The 20,575-nt window shown below is 44.9% G+C and overlaps 1 protein-coding gene across 1 annotated transcript in view; it reads right to left on the reverse strand.

The window, feature by feature from the left end:
- Positions 1 to 446: 446 nt before the first annotated feature.
- Positions 447 to 20,575, reverse strand: part of phf21b (PHD finger protein 21B) — an 83,004-nt gene continuing 62,875 nt past the window's right edge. Inside the window, exons 3-14 of the mRNA XM_085376534.1 lie at positions 14,345 to 14,614; positions 6,189 to 6,281; positions 4,730 to 5,050; positions 3,969 to 4,085; positions 3,819 to 3,870; positions 3,555 to 3,631; positions 3,395 to 3,449; positions 2,897 to 2,919; positions 2,376 to 2,534; positions 2,216 to 2,282; positions 2,037 to 2,140; positions 447 to 707 (exon numbers count right to left, since the gene is read on the reverse strand). Coding sequence (XP_085232660.1) covers positions 447 to 707; positions 2,037 to 2,140; positions 2,216 to 2,282; positions 2,376 to 2,534; positions 2,897 to 2,919; positions 3,395 to 3,449; positions 3,555 to 3,631; positions 3,819 to 3,870; positions 3,969 to 4,085; positions 4,730 to 5,050; positions 6,189 to 6,281; positions 14,345 to 14,614 — 1,599 coding nt within the window. The remainder of the gene's footprint in view (positions 708 to 2,036; positions 2,141 to 2,215; positions 2,283 to 2,375; positions 2,535 to 2,896; positions 2,920 to 3,394; positions 3,450 to 3,554; positions 3,632 to 3,818; positions 3,871 to 3,968; positions 4,086 to 4,729; positions 5,051 to 6,188; positions 6,282 to 14,344; positions 14,615 to 20,575) is intronic.

Consider the following 20,575-nt stretch of genomic DNA (forward strand, 5'->3'; position numbering starts at 1 on the left):
TCACATACACGATGAAAACATTTTCCTGAATCATTATGGCAAAAACATTGTTCATAGGAGAATGAGAACAAACATTTACTCAGATATATCAATGTACAGTCCGTCCACTTCCATCCATCCTGGATCTACTCTAACTCTACTGTTCTCTCTCTCTATACGCAGGACAGGAATCAGACCTGTGTTTCAAAAAAGGGAAATATCTTCTGGGCCGCGCGTTCCCGCCGCCACGCTGTAATCGAACTTTTTGTAATAAATACATTAAGGCCAAGAATGTTAATAAATAGAAAAGAACTTAAAAAAAGAAATCTCGTAAGCACTGTAGGTGTTGGGTTTTAAAAAATACTTGAATCGTGTGGAGGATAGAGGCTCTTCATCAATATTTTTCTGACTAAAGAAATCATCACCGCTGCCCTCTGTGGAAAAACTCGGAGCTCTGGTGGGCGGGGCTAGATGTTGACGTCGTCCTGGCTGTGGCTTGTCTGCAGGGGCGTGGCCGAGGGGCCCGGCGGGGTGGCGGCGGCGGTGGTGCTGGTGGATTTGATCCAGGACTGTGAGAGCAGCGACGTGGCGATGGTGGCGGTGGTCGTCATGGTGACCTGGATGAGCTGGTCGCGTTGGATCAACCTAATGAGAGTTTTGAGACGGTCGAGCGACGCCTGAGTGTTTCTCTGCTGCCCCAGCAGGCGCTCCCGCAGGTCCATGCATTGCTGCAGCAACAGGAAACAGAAGAGCAACTTCCTGTCAGGTACAACAGGTACACCGGCACACCCAGCATTAGCATGTGAGCTGCATCCTGATCACTCATCTGGGGACACGTATTACGTGCTACAGATCAGGTGTTAAAATCAGGTATAACCAGGTGTTCAGTCCCATCTGCCTGAATGGAACGTGGGTTCTACCAGGGATGGCTACTGAGAGGCCAATGATACAATGCTTTAAAATGCCACCAGAGGGCAGTATGTAGTGTTAACAGCTGAGGTCAGTGAGCTATGAAACAGAAACGAGGCGTGCTAAACACAGTTGAACCCTTCTTCCATTCATCTGAAGGTGACAGCAGTTTAAAGTGCTTCGTTTTTTAGCTAGCTGCCTCGCCTTCATCAGCAGGCCCTTACACTCTGTTTAGCATGCCTTTTTCTGTTTCACAGCTCACTGAGCTCAGCTGTTTACTACTGCATACTGCCCTCTGGTGGTGTTTCCATGCAGTGCACTAATAAATGTGTAATGAGTCACCTTTCTGATTTAGTGCTGTTAATGATGGTGAGCTGGCCAGTGCAAGTGAAGCTTTTAGTAACTAAACTCTAAAAAGGAAAACACTTCAAAATGGAGAAACCATCTATGGAAGACAACAGGAGTGTTTTATCAGTTAAAACAGAAATCTAAATTAGGATTAATCAAGCTGTCTAAACAGGAAATGTCCACATCCTCTGGACCATACATTTCCTTAAGGCTTACTTGTTGTTCCTAGAAGTACTAGTGTTCCTAAAAGCAGAATGGGAAGCACAGCCTTCAGTTTTCGGGCTGCTCTTCTGTACTGTTCTCTACTTTTAAGATTAGGCTTCAAACTTTCCTTTTTGTTAAAGCATATAGTTAGGCCTGGATCAGGTGACCCTGAATCCTCCCTTAGTTATGCTGCAATAGGTACTGGGGGATTCCCATGATGCACTGAGTGTTTCTTCTTCATTCTATTCATAAATCTTCATAATCTATTATTATAAAGTCACTCCAGTATAAAACACCATGAGGTGGTTATTGTTGTGAATTAACACTATGTAAATAAAATTGAACTATATATAATGTGTTTTTTTTAAAGTTAATTTGTGTTATTTTTCCCAAACTACAGCATCCATGTCCACATGAAAGTTTCACATTTAAGCTCTTGTAGAAATTGCAACCAAATCAGTTTTAAACCCACTGAAAGACTTATAATGTGAAGACTGCTGCTGCACCTACGAAGTTACGAAGGATCAAAAGCGCAGGAAAAGTTGGACCCAGACCTGTGACCACAGTGTGTCGCTGAACTCTGTGTGTGTTCGTACTTTGAGTGTCTTGTTGAGCTGCTTGTCTTGTTCCTCCAGGTGAGCACACTCTTTCTTCAGCTCGTTGTTCCTCCTCAGCAGCCGTCGCTTCTCCTCCTGCCTCACTGCTCACACACAAACATGTATCAGTGCACCGTCAGTACGCTCGGACAAACATGGCCGCTCACCGCGTGTCTTACCCGTCTTGTGTGTAACGTAGGACTGAACGAAGTTCTGTGGCCATGACATGTTCTCCTTATTCAGGACCTGGACAGCGAAAACAGATCGATGCTGTTAGACACACATGCTAAGCACCGAAAGCCAAAAACCTTTGAACCTGTGAGGACGGGAAGGTCGTACCTTCTTCTGGCACTTGGGGCAGTACCAGGGGCCTCTGGGTGGGGTTTTGAGCGATGGGTGGAGGCAGGTGGGGTGAAAAGCTCGAGGACAATTGTGGCATTGCTGCAGCTCGCCGTCCTCCTTACATACGGCACAGTGGTCATCATGCTCCAAGTCCTGCTGTCAGAGCACGAAAAGCATCCATCAGTACCGGTCTCATCCACCAGGGTCTGCATTTTCTCTAACAGCCAGCAGGGGGAGCCTCCAGCCAGCTGACCCCTGAGCTCAGTGAACTCCATCTGATACTTTTGCAATAAAACATGTAGCTCATTTTGGAAATGACGTCCCATTAGAAGAGCAAGAAGCAGGGGACAGTTTAGGGCGGGGCTACCTGGGATTGACACATTGCTAGCCTATGATCTCGCAGTGTCAGTGACAGTGAAAAGAGAGACGGGCTGATGATTTAAATGAAGAACTTTAATGCACATCTGAAAACAGAAGACCTGAAACACGGGTATGACATCATGAATCACATGACCTACCTTCCAGCAGAAATCCTCAGAGTCTAGCATGTGGATTGAAGCAGAGCAGAGGTTAGTGGCAGGTTAGAGGAGAAGCCGTGCAGGCCATTCAGTTAAAACATCTCAGGTAGGTTAGTAACCGAGTCAAGATCAACCAATCAGATCACTGCAATCAATGAGCTGAGTGAATGAGTGAATGAAGGAATGAGTGAATGAGCATCAGCATGTGCTACTTCCTGCTGGCAGGTCAGAGGTCACCCTAGGGAGTCCAGTGATGTCTGAACCATGAATCGTGAGGACTTGAAGGTGAAATCGGCACATTCGGAACCAAATTTGAACAGTTCAGTTCAGGATCAGTGAAATAGCCCATGAGGTTAAAGGTCATGTTTCACTGCTTTTGCTGCTGGGTAATGAGAGATGAAACTGACTTTAAAACTGTGAGAACGTGGAGTTAAAGTGTTTGATTGTGAGCTGTGTAAACATGCTGATGCAGGCAGAGGATGGTGAGCTGTTCCTTACCTCGTGCTGACAGGAAGAGTGAGCTGCTCAGGTAATGTGACGCCAGGCGTTTACGCTGCAGGGACACGAGGGACAGAGTGAGAGCATGAACACAAGCACTACTCACATTCCTCATTTAATCTAGATTAAAGGCGATCGCAGCGTTTTTTGGCTCTCTTACCTCTGGCTCGAACAGACCGCTGTAGGCCGGGTTGGCTGTGCTTCTCCTCTTCCTTTCCTGCCTCTTCATCTGGATTTCTGTTCACAGAAACACAAACACTTTAAAAACTGCTGTTTCATCTGCTAACAGAGTGTACCTTCAGCTTTTTTTTAATGTTTTCTCTGAATTGTTCAAAATGTAATGAGGAGCAGCTGACACATAAAGTCGATCAGGTTAGTACTCGAGTAAAAGTACTTGGTTACTTCTGAGCAGCCGGAAACTCACCTTCCAGGTGCTCAGTGGTGACGAGGCCGAGGGCGACCATGAAGGCGATTTTCTGGAAAAGTGAGAGAGAGAGAGACGACGTGAGGATGAAGTTCAGTTGGATTTGACTGCTGACTGTAATGATGATGAAGATGAAGAGTAACGTCTCACCTCGGGGTCCTCGTCTTTCTTCAGGGATGTGGATTTGGGGGTGGATGGGGATTTGGGGGTGGGCGGGGCCGGGGACCCCTCGGTGCTGCTGGGCGCCTGCGGCTGGATGATAATCACCTGAAAACAAACAGGTGACGTCAGAGGAGATGTGACCTGCCCCGTGTAGATGACTTCCGGTTTCATTTATCCATCCATCCATTTTCTTCCACTTATCCGGGGCCGGGTCGCAGGGGCAGCAGCCCAAGCAGGGAAGCCCAGACCTCCCTCTCCCTAGCCACCTCCTCCAGCTTATCCGGGGGGAACACCAAGGCGTTTCCAGGCCAGCCGAGAGATATAATCTCTCCAGCGTGTCCTGGGTCTGCCCCGGGGCCTCCTCCCGGTGGGACATGCCGGAAAACCTCATCCAGGAGGTGCCCAGGGGGCATCCTTGTCCGATGCCCGAACCACCTCAACTGGCTCCTTTCGATTTCATTTAACCAGATTAAAAATCTTTAAACCAGCTTCAGTGAAGTCTGAGTTTAGCTTTAGTAATCAGACACAAACACATTGATCAACAGTAAAAACAGTTGAGTTTCAGCAGGCTCCGCCACCAGGGGGCACCAAAGAAAACTAACAAATGGCTCAATATGAAAGTTTGACTTAAAGGCTGGAAACATGTCCAAAGCTGTCCAAACCATTTCCCAGGAGGGGAATGGTTTATTATTATTATTATTATTATTATTATTATTATTATTAACGTGGTTTCTGTCTGTTTTTCGCACCTTGACAGCCTCGCTGACAGTAGACATCCCATTGCCGGTGGCGGGGGAGGCAGCAATGATGGCGTAGGCCACGCCAGGCCCCGCAGAGGCGTGGTGGACGGGGCTGCTAGAGTCGGGGCCCCCCGACGGGGCCGAGGTCGGTGAGGCATCGCTCTGGCCGTTGGGCTGGTGGTCGGGGCTGAAGGTGCTGTTGGCGGTGGGCAGGGTGGGGCCCTGGCTCTTGGGGCTGACCACGGCGGCGGCCCGCTGCAGGCTGAGAGGCTGCAGCTCCTGGCAGGGGCTGTGGGGAAGGCTGTCGGGGATCTGGGTCTTTGGCCTGACCTGCAGGGGGACATCAGGAGGACAGCCTTTAACAACACACACTCAACTTTTCCTGAAGCACTCGGACAAATCATTGAGACTGAGCATGACGTGTCACCCCTGATCCGAAGAATACCCGACGATGAGGAGGATGGTGAAGATGATGGTTTAAACTAGTCACACTGTGAGGCAGGAGTCAACACTGTTACACTGAGTTCAGACATTTATGAGAGAATTTTCTGATAAATGATGAAGGGACTGAAACTGTGAGCTCTGTGGTGCTGCTCTGGTTTCTGCTGCCCCCTGCTGGATGTTGCAGGTTCTTCAAGTGTGTCCAAACTTCATTTGATTTACTTCCACCTGGGAAAGACTTTCAAAATAAAATCCCATGCAAATTTATCCCATTCAAATGTTTCATTGAAAAAAGGAACCGTCCAAATAAAACTTTTATTTTCACTGATTTAGAGACACAACCCAGCTTCACAAAAAACTCTTCCTCCCACTCTTCATCTTCTTACTCTTTTTTGTCTTCATCCAGTTAAGTAAGTAAGTAAGTAAGTTAAGTTTATTAAGCGCTTTTCGTAGACAGGTAGTCACAAAGCGCTGTACAAAAAGGTTAAAATAAACAGAAGGTTAAGTAATAAAATAGACAATATAAACAATACAAACAGTTAAAAGGGGTTGTAAAAAAACTCATCTTTTCCATCCTCCATTCCTTCCTTCTTCACTTCCTCTAGTTCCTACTTATCTCCCTCTTTCTTTTTCCCTGGTCTTCTCCTCCTTCATCTTCTTTTTCATCTTCCTGCTCCTCTTTTCTTTTTTCTCGTAATTGTTCTTTTTCCCTCCTCGCTCCTCAGCGGTCTTGTATTTACTGTTACAGTGTGTGAAGCAGCTCACAGTGTCACTGAAGCACAAAACAAAGCGACTCTGCAGCTTTTACAAAGACAGAAGAAGAAGTGGGCGTTCTCCCGCAGATCAAACCTGAAGCTCTGCTTTAAACTCTGCACTGAGCTGCTCAGCAGAAACACTTTGATTTCATCATTCTGGTGCTTTCAGCTTGAAGCAGCTACTGTTACAGACTCAGACTGTTCTGCTGACCCTGACACATTATCGTGATGTGGAGTCAGACTAACAAGGACGACCTAGCAAGTGGTTTTACCTGAGGTAGCACAGTGGCTGCTTGTCCTGCCAGCCGGTGCAGGGAGCTGACTTGAGGCACCTTGATGGGCACAGCAGTGAGAGTTCCCAGCATCTGAAACACACAAACGCAGTTATTCAGCAGGAAGCTCCTCGAGCACCAACACAGAAAGCACAAATCAACAAACTGATCACCCGCCTGAAGCAGGATTCAAACGAGTCCGGCGTCTAAATCCATCTGCTCAGCATCATCACTGACACACAACACGGGGTCAGTCTGCCACATGAACTCTTTAATTCATATAGTCCAGTGGGCTCATTCTGCTGTGGTAACAAACACTAACCACAAGGGGAGCTGCTCCTACATCAAACCACAGCACTCCTGCATGCTGGGAAACCGTTTCATTAACCTGAACCTGAGATTATTCTGCTCAGACAAGTCAAACCGCAGCAGTGGGGCGGGCCGTAACGAGAAGCTCCGCCTTTCTGAGCTGTTGCGCGGCTGGTCTCATGAAACTCACAACTTCATTAGAAGAAATCTTCCTCAGGAAGTCGTTCAGTTTCCAGCGTCTCGTTAGTCAGCAGCGTTTTACTTCTTCCTGTTGCCAGGCAACAAATAAATAACAGACAGAAAAGCAGCCGAGTGGGTCGTCACTTCAAACTAACGAGGACTTCTCTTTGTTTAAGTAGCTGCTGCTGCTCAGAGGAGCTCAGTGGAAACTTTAAAACATCTTCCACCTGCTGGAAGAGTCGGTACAGAAGCTCAGGAGTGCCTAATTACAGTCAGATCACTGAATTCATTCAAAACACTCAAAGTTCAGTCTGTGTTTCCAAACTGTACAAAAATAAATACCAGAAATCGATTTTTACTGTTTAATGCATAAAATATTGCAGCAGTCAGTGAAATGACTCCTTTCTTCCTTCCCTTCCTCTCTGTTGGTCCTCTCCTCTCCCACCCCCCATCCCCCCTCCCTGTTGGTCGTCTCTGCTCCCTCTGTTTAATCTCCTTTTAAAGCGTGCTGCCCCGTCACAGCGCCCCCTGTCCCCCCTCTGATGTCTGCACCCTGATTGGCCAACTCCTTCTGTCAGACTAACCTATAAATGAGCCACAAGCGTCTCCTCCATGTTTCCTGGCAGCTCCCTCCCCTCCTTTCTTCTTCTATGAAAATCCCTTCGTTCCATTGTATTGAGCTGCGGCTCCATAGCGAGGAGGAGGACGAGGTTGGTTTCCATGGCAACTGCAGAGATGAAAATTCTTGCAGTGCTTTCATTTTGGTAATTGCTGCCTCTTTCCTCCAAGCCTAAGCACCCTCTCTTCAGGAGACCTTCTCCCCCTCCTCCTCGGCCCAGTGATTTCTTGTTTTTAATGAATTTTCTCTGCTTCCTTCTTTAAGTTTACACTATGACCGAGGCAGACCAAGGCTCTACAGCACATACACTGTCCTCCTCCCCTAGTCTCGCAGGCCTGCTGCGATAAACCAGAGAGGAGGGGCCGGGGTCACATTCAGACGAGGATACTGTGTTTGTGGCATCTACGAGAAGAACTGAAAACAGAAAAATAAAGCCAAACTCCTTCTCCGTCCAATCAGCTTTGATTTCATTAAACCGGATCTGTTTCTGGACCCTGCTGCAGCGGCTCGGTATGACACACGGATCAGAATAATTCTCCTGTCTCTGACCCACGGCTGCTCCTTTAGCTCCTCCCAATTCCTTCTGATTGGCTGTCCTTGTAAAGAAAAGGCTTAAGAAGCAGGTGGGTGGGGTTACTGTTCATACTCTGACTTAATTATTAGGAAGATGTTCAATGCAAACATCCATCTGGAACACTTGATATAAGGGGAAGACTGAGGTGATTTCACGCCTAAAAAACTAAAATATGAAACCACAACATGTGAAAGTCAACAAAGGAAGAGTTTTGTGTTTATTGAACTATTCTGGCTGTAATTAAAATAAATTAAAGATTGTTCATCAGTAGCTGATCCAGGAGCAGCTGTTTTACAAAGTACAGCTTCAATTCTCAAACTGTGGTGGTGACATAAAAATTAAAGCTCTGTGTTCACAGATCAGCTCAGAAGTTTCTCTGACTTTTCTGCGTCACATCCACTTTTGATGGGTAAACGCTGTAAACAGTGAGCAGTGTTGGAGTCTCAACAGGTCAAAGGACGGTTTATGGCCTGAGGCGGGCGAGCCTTGGAGGTTATGAACTTTGGTTTTTCATGACGACAGCAGCAGCGGCAGCAGGAAGAGGAGGAGGAGGAGGCGCACACACAGCAGAGACGACACATTTCAGAATCGGTTTGCAGCATCAGCAGCTTCAGCTGCACTCAGTGTTTCTACAAAAAACAGGGGGACTCTGTCCACCGGGGGCGCTGTTTCACAATCTGACTCAGCAGGAAAACAGAAAGCTGGAAATAAGAAGAGAATCTTTCTCATTTGAACCTGAAATCCTGAGTTTGACCTCTGTGACCTCTGTGACTTCTCTGTGAGCATGTTAGTGCAGCTCAGTGTTTATAACAACATAATTCAGACAGTCTTTGGTCACTGGCCTGAACCCTGCTAACCTCGGGGTATGGCCCGGCTGTGCATGTAAAATATTTGATTATTTATTCATACATGTACTGAATATGATGCTGTAGTTTAATTAAATGTGTTTTATGGTACAGGGGCACAGGTTTGCTTATTTATGAAACAGTAAACATTAAAAACTGGTACACATACAAAATAGTACACAAATGTTCCTTTCAAAAGGTTTTTAAACAATCAAATGTGATTTTTATGTTAAAAACATCTTTTTAAAATTGAACATTGATCAGGAAATATTATAATTCTGGTTCCGTCTGTGCTTCATACCGACTTCATTCACGCTCTCAGCGGTGAAACTTGAACACTGATGATGATGATGATGAAGACGCAGCAGACACTCGTTTCTGAAACCTGCACAAAACAAACGTGCTGACTGAAAGTAAAACTTCCTCCTCCTGCCCTTGAGTCTGTGATTGGTGCTGATTAAAGTGAACGTGCAGCGCAGCATGCTTGTTAAATACCTCCAATTATTAAAAATCAAATTAAAGCTGCCTTCAAACTTTATCACGAATCACAGAATTCATCGACTGGACCAAAACTGATCCATCATCAGAGTAGAATTAACCGTTTCTATCTCAGCAAACACAAAAATTCCAAAATATGAGAAAATGATTCCAACCCGGGAGGACTCACAGCAGGGCGAAGATCCCCACCTCTAAATGTAGGTAAAAGGAGAGCTTTCATCTACTCCAACATGCTCTGATCACACCTCCACCCCACATGCCGAGACGACCCTTTAAAGTTTAGCCAGAATGCACTTGGTGAAGAAAACAGATCAGACATCAGAGTAGCGACGCAGATTTCAGACCCTGATCGATCGTCACTCTGACACTTAAAACTGATCTGACTGCAGTTTGTAATGAAGATAAACGAGCTGATGCTCATGCAGATGTCTGCGGGACTTATGAAGCTGTGAGGATCAAACAAGCTGATGATCAAAAAGGTCGATTGTTGCACGGCTTCATGATCTATACTGAGGTTTTAGCTGTAAGGAGGTCAATGAATAAAAAGGATCCATGTTTCCTCACGGACGCTCCTGTCAGGTTAACACTAATGCTGTTCCTGTGGTCGTCATGGTTACTGAAGTCACAGATGTTCATGGAAATGTTTAGAAGTCCTTGTTTAGCCCCAAATCCTGAGAAATGACTGAGCAGATCTGAGCCAGAGAGACTGAAGTATCACTCTGTGTTTCTGTGCTTCAGTCTGAGGCGCTCTCACTGAAGAGCTCTTTATGAATAAATCTATTTCAGCCTGTTTGGTCTGTGTCTATGACCTCGCACTTCTCCCTAGACACACACTTACATATCTCAAAGTAAATGATGGGCTGCAGATGAAACCCCGGTTTTGGGGTCTGGGAGGTGAAGCCTGAATCCTGAGTTCCTGTGACTGAACCGAGCCCAGCTAAATCAGCAGCAGATACAGCATGCGTGTTTGTCCTCTGCCTTCTCTTCTCTTCCAGCTGACAAATGAAATAATGATTAATGCGACCGTCGCTCTCTGCGGACCCTCTGTGCTCGTGCAGACCACTTGAAGGGGCCGTCTACCTTCCTCTGGCTTTGACGAGCCTTGGAGGCGGACGGCACCGATGACCTTGGCTGCTGTTTTTAAGAGGATAAAGATGTCTTTGGAAGGCGGCGAGAAGGAGAGTCATGAAAGAGAGAGGCAGGATTGGCGTTAAAGTGGACGACTTTCAAACAGATTTGGCCTCCTCGCAGCCTCTCTGTACCTCCGCTTCAGCTAACATGCGCTGAGCTCAGCTCCAATCAGTAGCCAGGGTTCACAGCTGACTGAAACCAGCCCCAATTATCTCCAGCTCACGTAAAACTGCTGCTTTCTCACCGGCTTCATAACAAATCTGAATAAAATCCGACATTTTATGATTTCTATTTTGAATCCCTTCCTCTGAGGCAGCACTCGCTCATGCTGAATGTTTCTGATGTCATCTTCAGATAAACTCTGGCCCAGTGCTGAAGATGCAGATTTCTCCATTCTGTTTCGGCGCCGGCTGAAACGCTGTTTTAAATGCTTTTTTACAACCAGATTTCAGACATTCAGGGAGATGTTGATGATGTTGTTTGAGACTAGTTTAAAATCAGTTTCTGTTCAGGATGGTGTTTGGGTGTTTAGGGTAGTTTTAGGGCTGGATAAAGAGGCATTTAGCAAAGCTTTTCAACAATTTCTACTTTAAACATTGTTCAGGATGTTGATGTTGGTTTTTAAATGGGTTCAGACAAATTCAAAAGGTCAAATATTGTTGAGTTGTTTAAGATGGTTTGGGCATCGTTATGATGCACTTTTATATTTTGAACTTCTTTATTTGTTCTTAAGGATTTACAGCTGAGAAACTCCAGTACATGGAACACATGGCTGTAACACATTTACTTTAACTGTCTGGAGTTTTTAGGTTAGATTTTGATTTGTTGAGTGAGCATTTAGTTTTCTTATTTGGGAGAAGCCAAATCACCAGCCTTCAAATAAAGATGATGGAAAAAGGTCCTCACCTCAAAGTGTTTGAAAAGCTTGAAATGATTAAAACAAATTCAAAAACTCGGAGCAAAACTTTCTACCAAATGCCCCAAACTGTTCGAGTCGTGTGTGAAAGACCGAGGCCTCACCTGCTTGGCAGAGATAATGAACCCCACCAGCAGGAGGGGGACGTCTGAACACAGTCTGATTTGAATTTGTAAAGCGGGTCACGGCGGCACCTCGGCATCCCCGTCTCTCTGCACAGAGAAACTGTGTGTGTGTGTGTGTGTGTAGCGGCACTCAGAGTTCACTGAAGTGCTGAAACAATGCAGCTGTAATGTGTGCACTCATGCAGAGCAGCAGTCCCATTACAACTCATTATTGATCTGCAAATTAGCGGCCAGGTGGTCGGAGTGACCTGCCTCCCCCCCCCCCCTCCTCATCTCAGTTCACACATGAGCCACCGACTCTCAATTGATGGAGGCAAGAAAAGCGTCGGGGAGAGTGAGGGTTTATTTTTTTCTTTTATGGCAGCTGGGTGAGGAGCGCTGGCTTCGGCTGAACAATGCAGCCATAAAGAGCTGAGAGAGTCCTGCTGCCCAAAGCATTCACCTCCACCACCTGACAGAGGAGGAGGAGGAGAGCCAGTCTGGGTTTGTCCAAAGTGACACGATGATGAAAAGCAGCTGCCTTATCGCACCAAACGTTCGACCTGCTTTGCATCCCAAGTAGAGGCAACGGCAGCTGAGCAGCTGATCGTCCACCTGTAAGAAGCCTCAAACTGACAGAAGACAGGAAGCACAAGGCCAAGGCCACAAGCTTCACAAAAAGCCTCTAAGTGCAGGCTGAGTAAACCTAATTCCATCAGCTTGCCAGGAACCTGCTTATCATCAGGGTCAGATTCACTTCATATAAAATTTAGACCTGAAATGCAAACCCACCCTGACCGGTCCCCTGGTGATGTGTGAAGAACAGTCAACACCATCGAGTGTCCAGTTATGTAGCCTGAATGTCGTGGGACTGTCAATTGTCACGTGTTCATTTTCTGGTCCGTGTTAAACAAATGGTAAAATGGCCTGCATTTGTATAGCGCTTTTCTAGTCCATAGGACCCCAAAGCGCTTTACACTACATTCAGTCATCCACCCATTCACACACACTTTCACACACTGGCAATAGCAAGCTACTTTGTAGCCACAGCTGCCCTGGGGCGCACTGACTGAGTTTTATGATTATCAGTGCAGCCCTGATGGAAGCTCAGACTCTCACTGCACCGCATGTAGATGCATGTATATTAAACAGTACATTATTTTAAACCTGTTTATGATGATGTTCTAAGTTGAGACATATTTTGGAAAGGGTTTGGGACATTGCTTCTGACATTTTGAGGCCTGATTTAAGACTCGTTTTGGACCATAGTTTGGGCTAGTTATAGTTTAATTCTAATGTTAGAAAGGCTTTGAACGTCGTCCAGGACATCATTTCCATTTAAGTCAAAATCCCTTTAGGGGCATTGATTCTTGCATTTTTAGGTGTTGATTTGGGTCTTCTTTAGAAAGCTTTGGACCTTGTTCATCATGGTGTTTAGGACTAGTTTCAGATGCAGAGCTTCCTCATGTTATTTCCTGTCAGACTGTGCAGCCTCTCTGTATGAGCCAGTCTCACATTAGCAGACGTGTTGCGTGTCATATGAGGTGTGCTGATGTGCCGGACAGACAGAGGAAGCATAAAGCCAGAGCCCAAGGGCCCCGAGGCTCGGCCCTCCTCCCTCTATGGTGCCGTGCAATTACAGTAATAGTGTGGAGGCTGCCGGTGTTGAGCGTGAAGCTCGGTTCCCGACTGTGTGCTGATGGAGGTGATGGTGCTGAATACAAAGTGTGGAAGAGGTGAGGTGCTGCGGCCTGAATCCTAACAGCTCAGAGGAGGAGGAGGAACAGTGGAAAACAGTCCCTGAGTTCAAACCATGAGTTCTCCTCCGTGCTGCACATTGTGTTCAGAATCACAACAACAATCAGCTGCTGCTTTAGCGGCGAGCTGCGGCACTCACGCCATCAGACTCTATGACAGGAAACTGACCGACATGAAAAAACAAGGCTGGCTCTGCTACATTCAGACTCAGTTTTCTGACCACACATACATGAGCTTTTGATGTGTTTTTCTCAGAGTTGAAGCTTTTAAAAAAATTGAGATTTCTTTGACGAAATAAGTAAAATGACACTTTAACAGGAAGTGTTGTGCTTGATGAATTTGTGGTTTTCAGGTCTTTGTCTGACTCTGAGCATTCACACGCTGAGCTGCATTCAAACACAATCATTCAGGATGTTAGAGCAGCTGGCACAAAATGTCAAGTTTTTGCAATTTCTTTCTTCTTCCAAGGTTTCTGAGCAGTGACTCAACACAGAAGCTTCTGGATGCTCGACAAGGTGACGGCTGTAAAGAAAACACATTTACTCCCTAAACCAGCGACTTTAAAGACCAACGCGTAACGTTAAAGCATCTTTAAATCTGTAAACTCTAAACCAGTTTGATGTTCAGAGGGAAAATGTTTTTATAACTTCAGCTCTGCAGTGTAGACTAAAGACTGTAAAGAATAAAATACCTCTGAAAGGATCCAAAAAGCAGATGTTCTGTGAAGCTCCACAGATTCATCCGCTGTTGATATCCTTCATTATAGTTTCCAGGAAATAGGCAGACTAATACCAGGAACCAGGAACAAATGTTCTACATTTACTGTGGTAAATAAAGGACAAGCTAATCGTAGCACTGCGGACAGTACGAAAACATCTTCAGTGCCTGTGCTGCTGTCAGACGGCTCCATCCAAACCCACCAGACTCCATTCACAAAAACCCAAATTCTACCCATAGGAAACAAAGCTGCCTGCATCGGGTGCAGGTCTGTGTTACTGTGTGAAACCTATTAACTCATCGCTCACCTGGAAAACAGGTGAATCCACAATAACGTGTTTGAGACTCAATCTCCGGATGTGTGATGTAGTAATCCATCACATGAAATAAACTACTTTCTGTGTGAAAAAGTAAAGTAGTTTCTTTTTGGACACCTGTTCACCTTAATGACTGGAACAGAAACAGCTGGAACAGCTGCTCGCTGTGACCTCAGCAGGGACGTTACCTGGGAGGGGGGCAGCTCTCCGGCTCTCCTGCTGCTGCTGCTGAACGGGTGGACTCCAGCGGCCACGGCCCTGCCGCCCGTCTGAAGGTTGATGGGGGACGTCTGCAGTGGCTCCGAGCTCGCCACCGCCTTCTGTCCGTTAATGTGTGCGGTTACCATGGAAACGGGAGCCTTGGCCGGCACCACGGAGATGGCGATGCCCTGACTGGGAGGCTTGATGAGCGACAGCGGCTTAGTCGTCCCAACAGGACAGCTTCTGACCGCCAGCTTCTGCAGAGAGACAGGAGAGAGACAGACAGGTGAGACAGACAGATAACAGCAAGGGAGGGAGAGTGAGACGGAGATGCTTCTGTCTGTGTGTGAGGGCCTCAGTCTGTCTGTACTTTGAGTAAACCTCACACTCCTCCTGAAACTACATTTCCCTGCTGTATGAAGATGCTGCAAACAAAGCCGTGGCTGAGATTAAAAAGCTGTGTGCAGAGCGTCCTCCTGCCTTTAAGGTTACACCAATCAGGACACAGTCTGAAACACCTCCAAGCTCGCAGTCATGATACACAGTATCTGTATACACTGTGGATGTAGTGTATATGTTTACTTTTTAATTGACCTTTCATTTTAGTTTCAAGAATTAAATGTTAACATTTTAATTAACATTTAAAACCATTTACTTTACATTTTATTTTGGTAAAATACAAAAAGGTAAGCTTTGTAATACTAATTTTTTATTTCTTTTGTTAAATTCACTATTGTGATTTCAATAATTTATTCTATATTTTACTATTCTGTGTATTTTTCCATTCGCTTCATAATTTCTTCTTTGCATTGTTCTTCATTCTTGTTTATTTACTTATTTATTTTTGTATTTACTTTGCTAAAGTTTTAGGGTTTTTTATGTAGTTATTTTAAAAACCTAAAAACTTTACATTTTATTATATTTTCAAGAATGAACTCATCTTCTACTATAAAAGTGTTTAGGTTGCACTTTCTACATTCGTTTGTTTTTTACTTGGTATTTTGATATTTTAAGTATATTTTTAATATTTAATCTGAATGTTGTGTGTTTGTTAGGTTTTGTTAGGGTTTACTTTGTGTTCAAAGTAAGTATTTAGTGTACAAGCAGACTGACTGCTGTATAAATGCTGGTCATGCTCTCCGTGATCCTTTACATCTATCCTGCCTGTTAACAATGTAGCAGCAGGTGAACAGGTGACCTCTTCTAGCCTGAATCCTTGAGCAGATGTCTCCCCTCGACACAAACAGATTGAAAGTGTTCACACTGGCATTGACCTGAATCTGAAGCAGCTCACGATGACTTCGACTCGCACTCTGATGTTAAACTGGAAACACTCAGCATCCTCGTCCACATGAATACACATTTATGCCCCTCCCCCACCTCAGCGTGTACCACAGAAACATTTCCCCCGGCAGATCGGAGTAATCTCCCTTTTCCCTTCGTTTCACCCTCACACTCCTGAAGAAGAGCTCTCTAAATGTTTTATATTCCACTCACTGCTGCCCCTCTCATCCCGCCGCTGCTTCTTTCAAGCGTTTCTATAGACTACAGTGGGTGGGGCGGGGCAGGGTGTGTGTGGGGGGGCCGAGCCCAGCTGCTAATCACAAAGACTTTCAAAGTTTGGGTTTTATTAGGAAATGGCAGCAGCAACGACTGTCCATATGAGTTCATGTCAGCCGTGGTTACGATGTCACCTGAACAGAACCCAGTCAAATGAAACCTGTTGGCTGTTTGGGACGTGAAGCTTCTGGAACAACAGGAAAATCCTTTCTAGCTCAGAGTGGAGGCCTCCATGACTCTCGGTGCTCCCCCTGCATTTATTCACATGTTATTTATCAGCCCTCTCCACCATGATCGCAGTGAGGCCATTGTTTCAGGGGATCAATGTAATCCACAGGCAGCCCGGGCAGCAGCCTGCTACGGGGCCCGGGGACCGCCACTCGCCATTCAGGGTTTGTTTGAGCCGGGGCGCCTCTGATTGTCTCAAAGGTCACTCATTTAAAGGCTCTCCAGGCTGCAGAGCACAGCCTCGTCCCTCCTGCAGGGAGCTGAGGAGAAAGTGAATGAGGGGAGGAAGAAGAGAACGTGAGAGCAGCAGGGATCGCAGAGAGCCACGATTACGGTGCTCCGAGAGCGTTTCAGAGCCACCGGAGATCAGACTGAAGACAAACAATGCTGCCGCCGAGAACGTCAAGATTCATCAGCACTTCAGTCAAAGACCTGCTACGAGAAAAGAAACAACACAGGACGATAAAAAAGCCTCAACCACCTGCAGAAAGCAAAGCCTGACGAGGAAACACCTCAGATCACACAACGGCATTACTACCTGCAGTTCCTCTGACGTCCAGCAGAGGCAGCAGTGAGTCAGTCCCCATAGACTACCATGTTTAACTAAAACAGCAGAAATAAACATGTTTACAGGCTGATACAGAAACGTAACAAACACGTATACATGTTTGTTCTCTATCGATAAGTTCATCACATCTGTTTGGCCGCATTAGCTCCACCCTCGTCTCCAAATATGGTCACCTATGAAAAAAACTCAACATGGCAGCAGCCAAAATGATCCAAAACTACCCAACAGATGACGTCCATGTTTAATATCCAACTCACTAAAAATGTTCTTCAGTCTTACTTTAGTACCAGCCCACAAGTTATAGGGATTTTTGACAACTTTAGAAACATTTACCCTCCCTCCAATAAGTCTAAATTAAATTACCATTAAAACCCCAAATTTAGGTTGAAATTAATTTTAGATTTTCTTTGTTAGAAATTTAAGACAATCTGTGGTCCTCACAGAGTGCTGACATATTTCCACAGCCCACAGCTACACTTAAACGTAAATCGTAAATCCTTTTTATCAGCTGATGGAATGTATTCAGAGTCTTTGAGGATCCTGCAAAAACCTTTAAACCACCCTTAAGTGTCATTAAATGACCTTCCAGGTTCTTCAAACAGGCGAGGATTTATCTTCCAGAAAAAGGACACTCAGACTTGAATGTAATGACGTGTTGCTCGACAGCTGATATCCATCTGACTCTCAGGTGTAAAGGATTTCCCAAAATGTCAGATAATGGCAGCGTGTGCTGAACCTGACCTCGGCTGCTTTAAAGCTGTGGATAAAATCAAACGGAGCTCCTGCAGCGTCGCTCTGAAAAATGTTTTCAGTGCTTCGCTTTTCTTCGGTTTTTACCAACAGTTAGGCACAAGTATCTCTAAATGAAGGATTGATTGCACATGTTACTATCAGGAGGCTTCACTAATGCATGCAGGGTGTGAAAGAAAACACCATCTCGCATAGAGAGTGCCTCTTTCTATGGTGTAACATTGAGCAGAGTCACCGGTCGAAAGGTGACGATTTAAGGATTCAGTTCCCTGGTTTTATACTGTTAAGCACCAGGATGGCCTTTTGAGTGCTGTCTAACTCCTCTGAGATATGTCTGCAGATCGGGCCTGTGTCGGGCTGATTGGCGGATTGTAGTGGAAGACTTTGGGAGGACTCTGTGACCCCTGAGCAGACAGTTTTGCCTGATAGGCAACAATCTGAGAGAGGAAACGTTAACGATGTTTTAAGGTGTCTTAACGAGCCATTCCTCCAGCTATCGGGCTCAGTTAAATGAGACGCAGCCTGCAGAGGCTTTCATCAGCGTCCACTCTCTCCTCACCTTTTATCCACACAGAGCAGCTCTAATGACGGCCAGACAGTGTGATGGAGGAAATGGGCTTTCTGATGCATGCCCAATTTTCTGCCTTTGAGAGCCGATGATTCACTTTTGTAAATTCTCCATCTGTAAGCTGGTGCACATCAAAATGGTGTAAAGCAGCACCAACTGTCTAAACTAGAGATTGAAACCAATAAACAGTCAAATAAGTACGAAATAGCCTGGTAAGCTAAACTGGTTTGGATTTTATCAGCGTCCTATTTGCTGCATGTTTATTAATGCATTCTTGTGATGTTAGAAGTTCATATTTGAGCTGCTTATAGGCCAAAATGACTGAGAGGCCATCAGAAGTTAGTGTGGGCAGTCTTTGCCTATGCAGCTACATTTGGAAACTAAGAAACTACTCTAATGGTCATCAAACCACAACTTTATTGACATATACTGAGGCGTCAGAACTCATCATAAGGTTATTAAGGGTATCAAAAGTCGTCTTTAGGGGGAAAGAGCTAAAATGGTTTCCTGACATTGCTGATGATGTTTGAGACCTCTGAGGATTAGTGAAAGTAGAACTCCAACTTTTTGGTCTTCCTGTTTCTGGTGTTTCTGTTTGATAAGCCAATAAATGGAGCCCTGTGAAGCTGTAAACTAATAACATAACATTTTCTTGTAGAATCTTTCATCATTTTTTAATAGAAAGGATTGCTGAAATTAATAAAGGCTGATTTTTACATTTTGTATTGTTTCTATTACTGTACAAAAATACTGTATATCAGATCAGTCACAGTACAACAAGCTGCTTTACACCATCCTCCATTTAACTTCATTCACCTTCAACCTCCACAACCAGCTGCTTCTCCTGCACACATGTAGGTTTCTGCTGGGCTTTAAACTACACTCCTAACCTGTGCTGGGTTTGAGTGAGGATAACGATCAGCCAGCATGTACTAAGATGTACATATTCATATATATCAATACTGTATTTGCAACAACAGAAATAAAGCTTGTCCTCGTGCCTCAGGTCAGTGGTGTTTGGAACAACATTAAACAGAATCCGAGTTTTATTCCTGGATCAACAAGGTGAAAATTAAATGGTACGCTTGTAAGAAACTAGAGTCAACAGGATGGCTTTGCTTTGGAGGAAATCATCCATGTCCTGCAGAGCCTCATGCTGATTTATGTATTGTAATAACAATTTATTACACAGTGTGAACTCTACTAGAATGAAGTTACTTGGAGAAAAATGGTTAAAGGACATCTTGTTAAAACCAAAATAATGAACATATATTCAAATGAAGCATGATTATGGCCTTCAGAGCGATTACGGCACATTTATGAAGAACAAGAACTCGTTTCTTGACTCTTGAAGTTCACAGATTAAAAACATCCAGGAGGAGAACAGGTTGTGTTAATTACGAGATTTAGAAGTTAATAATTAATCATATTTTCTTCAGTAATGTTTCCATGTATGATGAGATTACTGTTACTAAGACACAGAATTTTTGTGGTGCACTGATAAAGAATGAACAAGTTTTAAAATTCTTTCCTAATGATTTCTCTATATTTGTAAAGCTCGGAAAAAGAAAAGTATCAGGATGTTTGATTTGTTGCCTCTGTCTGGTTCTGGTTTCTTTTTCCTAAATAACCATGTCTTGTAATGCTGCCTGGCCTCGGCATATTTATGCAGGAAGGAATAATAATAAAAATCAATCAATAAACTGGGAGTGAGACAGCAGTATGTGGGTGTTTTTGTCCGTTTATGGAGAAGGTGGTTACCCATCACCTCTGGAGAATTTATAGTTGGGGCCGGATCATGTTTTACAATCTTGTTTTAGAGGTTTCTACAATCTAGAGACAATTTTAGGTATTTAAGAATGGAAAAAATAAAGCCCTGCAGCATCAATCACACACTTCTTTTTATTTATGAATGCACGCCTGGAGTTTTTCTCAGACCCGGCTGTGACGGAGCGGTCACACAGTGTTCCCTTCCTCCCTGATCTCTTCTGCTCTTTGCTGGCTGAAGAAAGATCGTTAATTGAAACTCTGGGAGAGGTCCCAGTGGAAGTGCTCGAGACAGACGAGTCAGCTGGAACCAGAAAGCCAGTCAGCTTTCCACGGGGAGGGAGCTGGCAGAGACCTGAAACAGCTGCAGTGTGTCAGCTGATGGGAACAGGAAAGACGTCAAGGAATTGAAGACCACGACTACTAACTCCTGACTCCTGAAGCTGTTCCTGAAACAGCATTTCCACTTTAACATGAGTACGGACTCTGCTGGAGCCTCTGCTGGACGATGAAGGACTTGCAGGTTTTAATGGATGCCAGGAAGCATCAACTTCTAGTAAAGCTCATGCTGCGGAACCAGAAGCTCCACCCTCTGGTCTAAATATGGTCACTTCTGACTCTGATAAACCAACATGGCGGCAGCAGGCTATGATGGTATCAGATTTGAACGTGTACAACAAAAACAAAAACATTCTTTTGATTTTGAGCATTTTTTGTTTCCTTGTGGATTCGTGAGTGTAATGATACAGAAGCACAAAAAATACTTCTGATTCGATG

Source organism: Diplotaxodon limnothrissa, linkage group LG17 (assembly GCF_057381915.1).
Source record: "Diplotaxodon limnothrissa isolate DT_005_m linkage group LG17, D_limnothrissa_male_GT1.1, whole genome shotgun sequence".
Taxonomy (NCBI): domain Eukaryota; kingdom Metazoa; phylum Chordata; class Actinopteri; order Cichliformes; family Cichlidae; genus Diplotaxodon; species Diplotaxodon limnothrissa.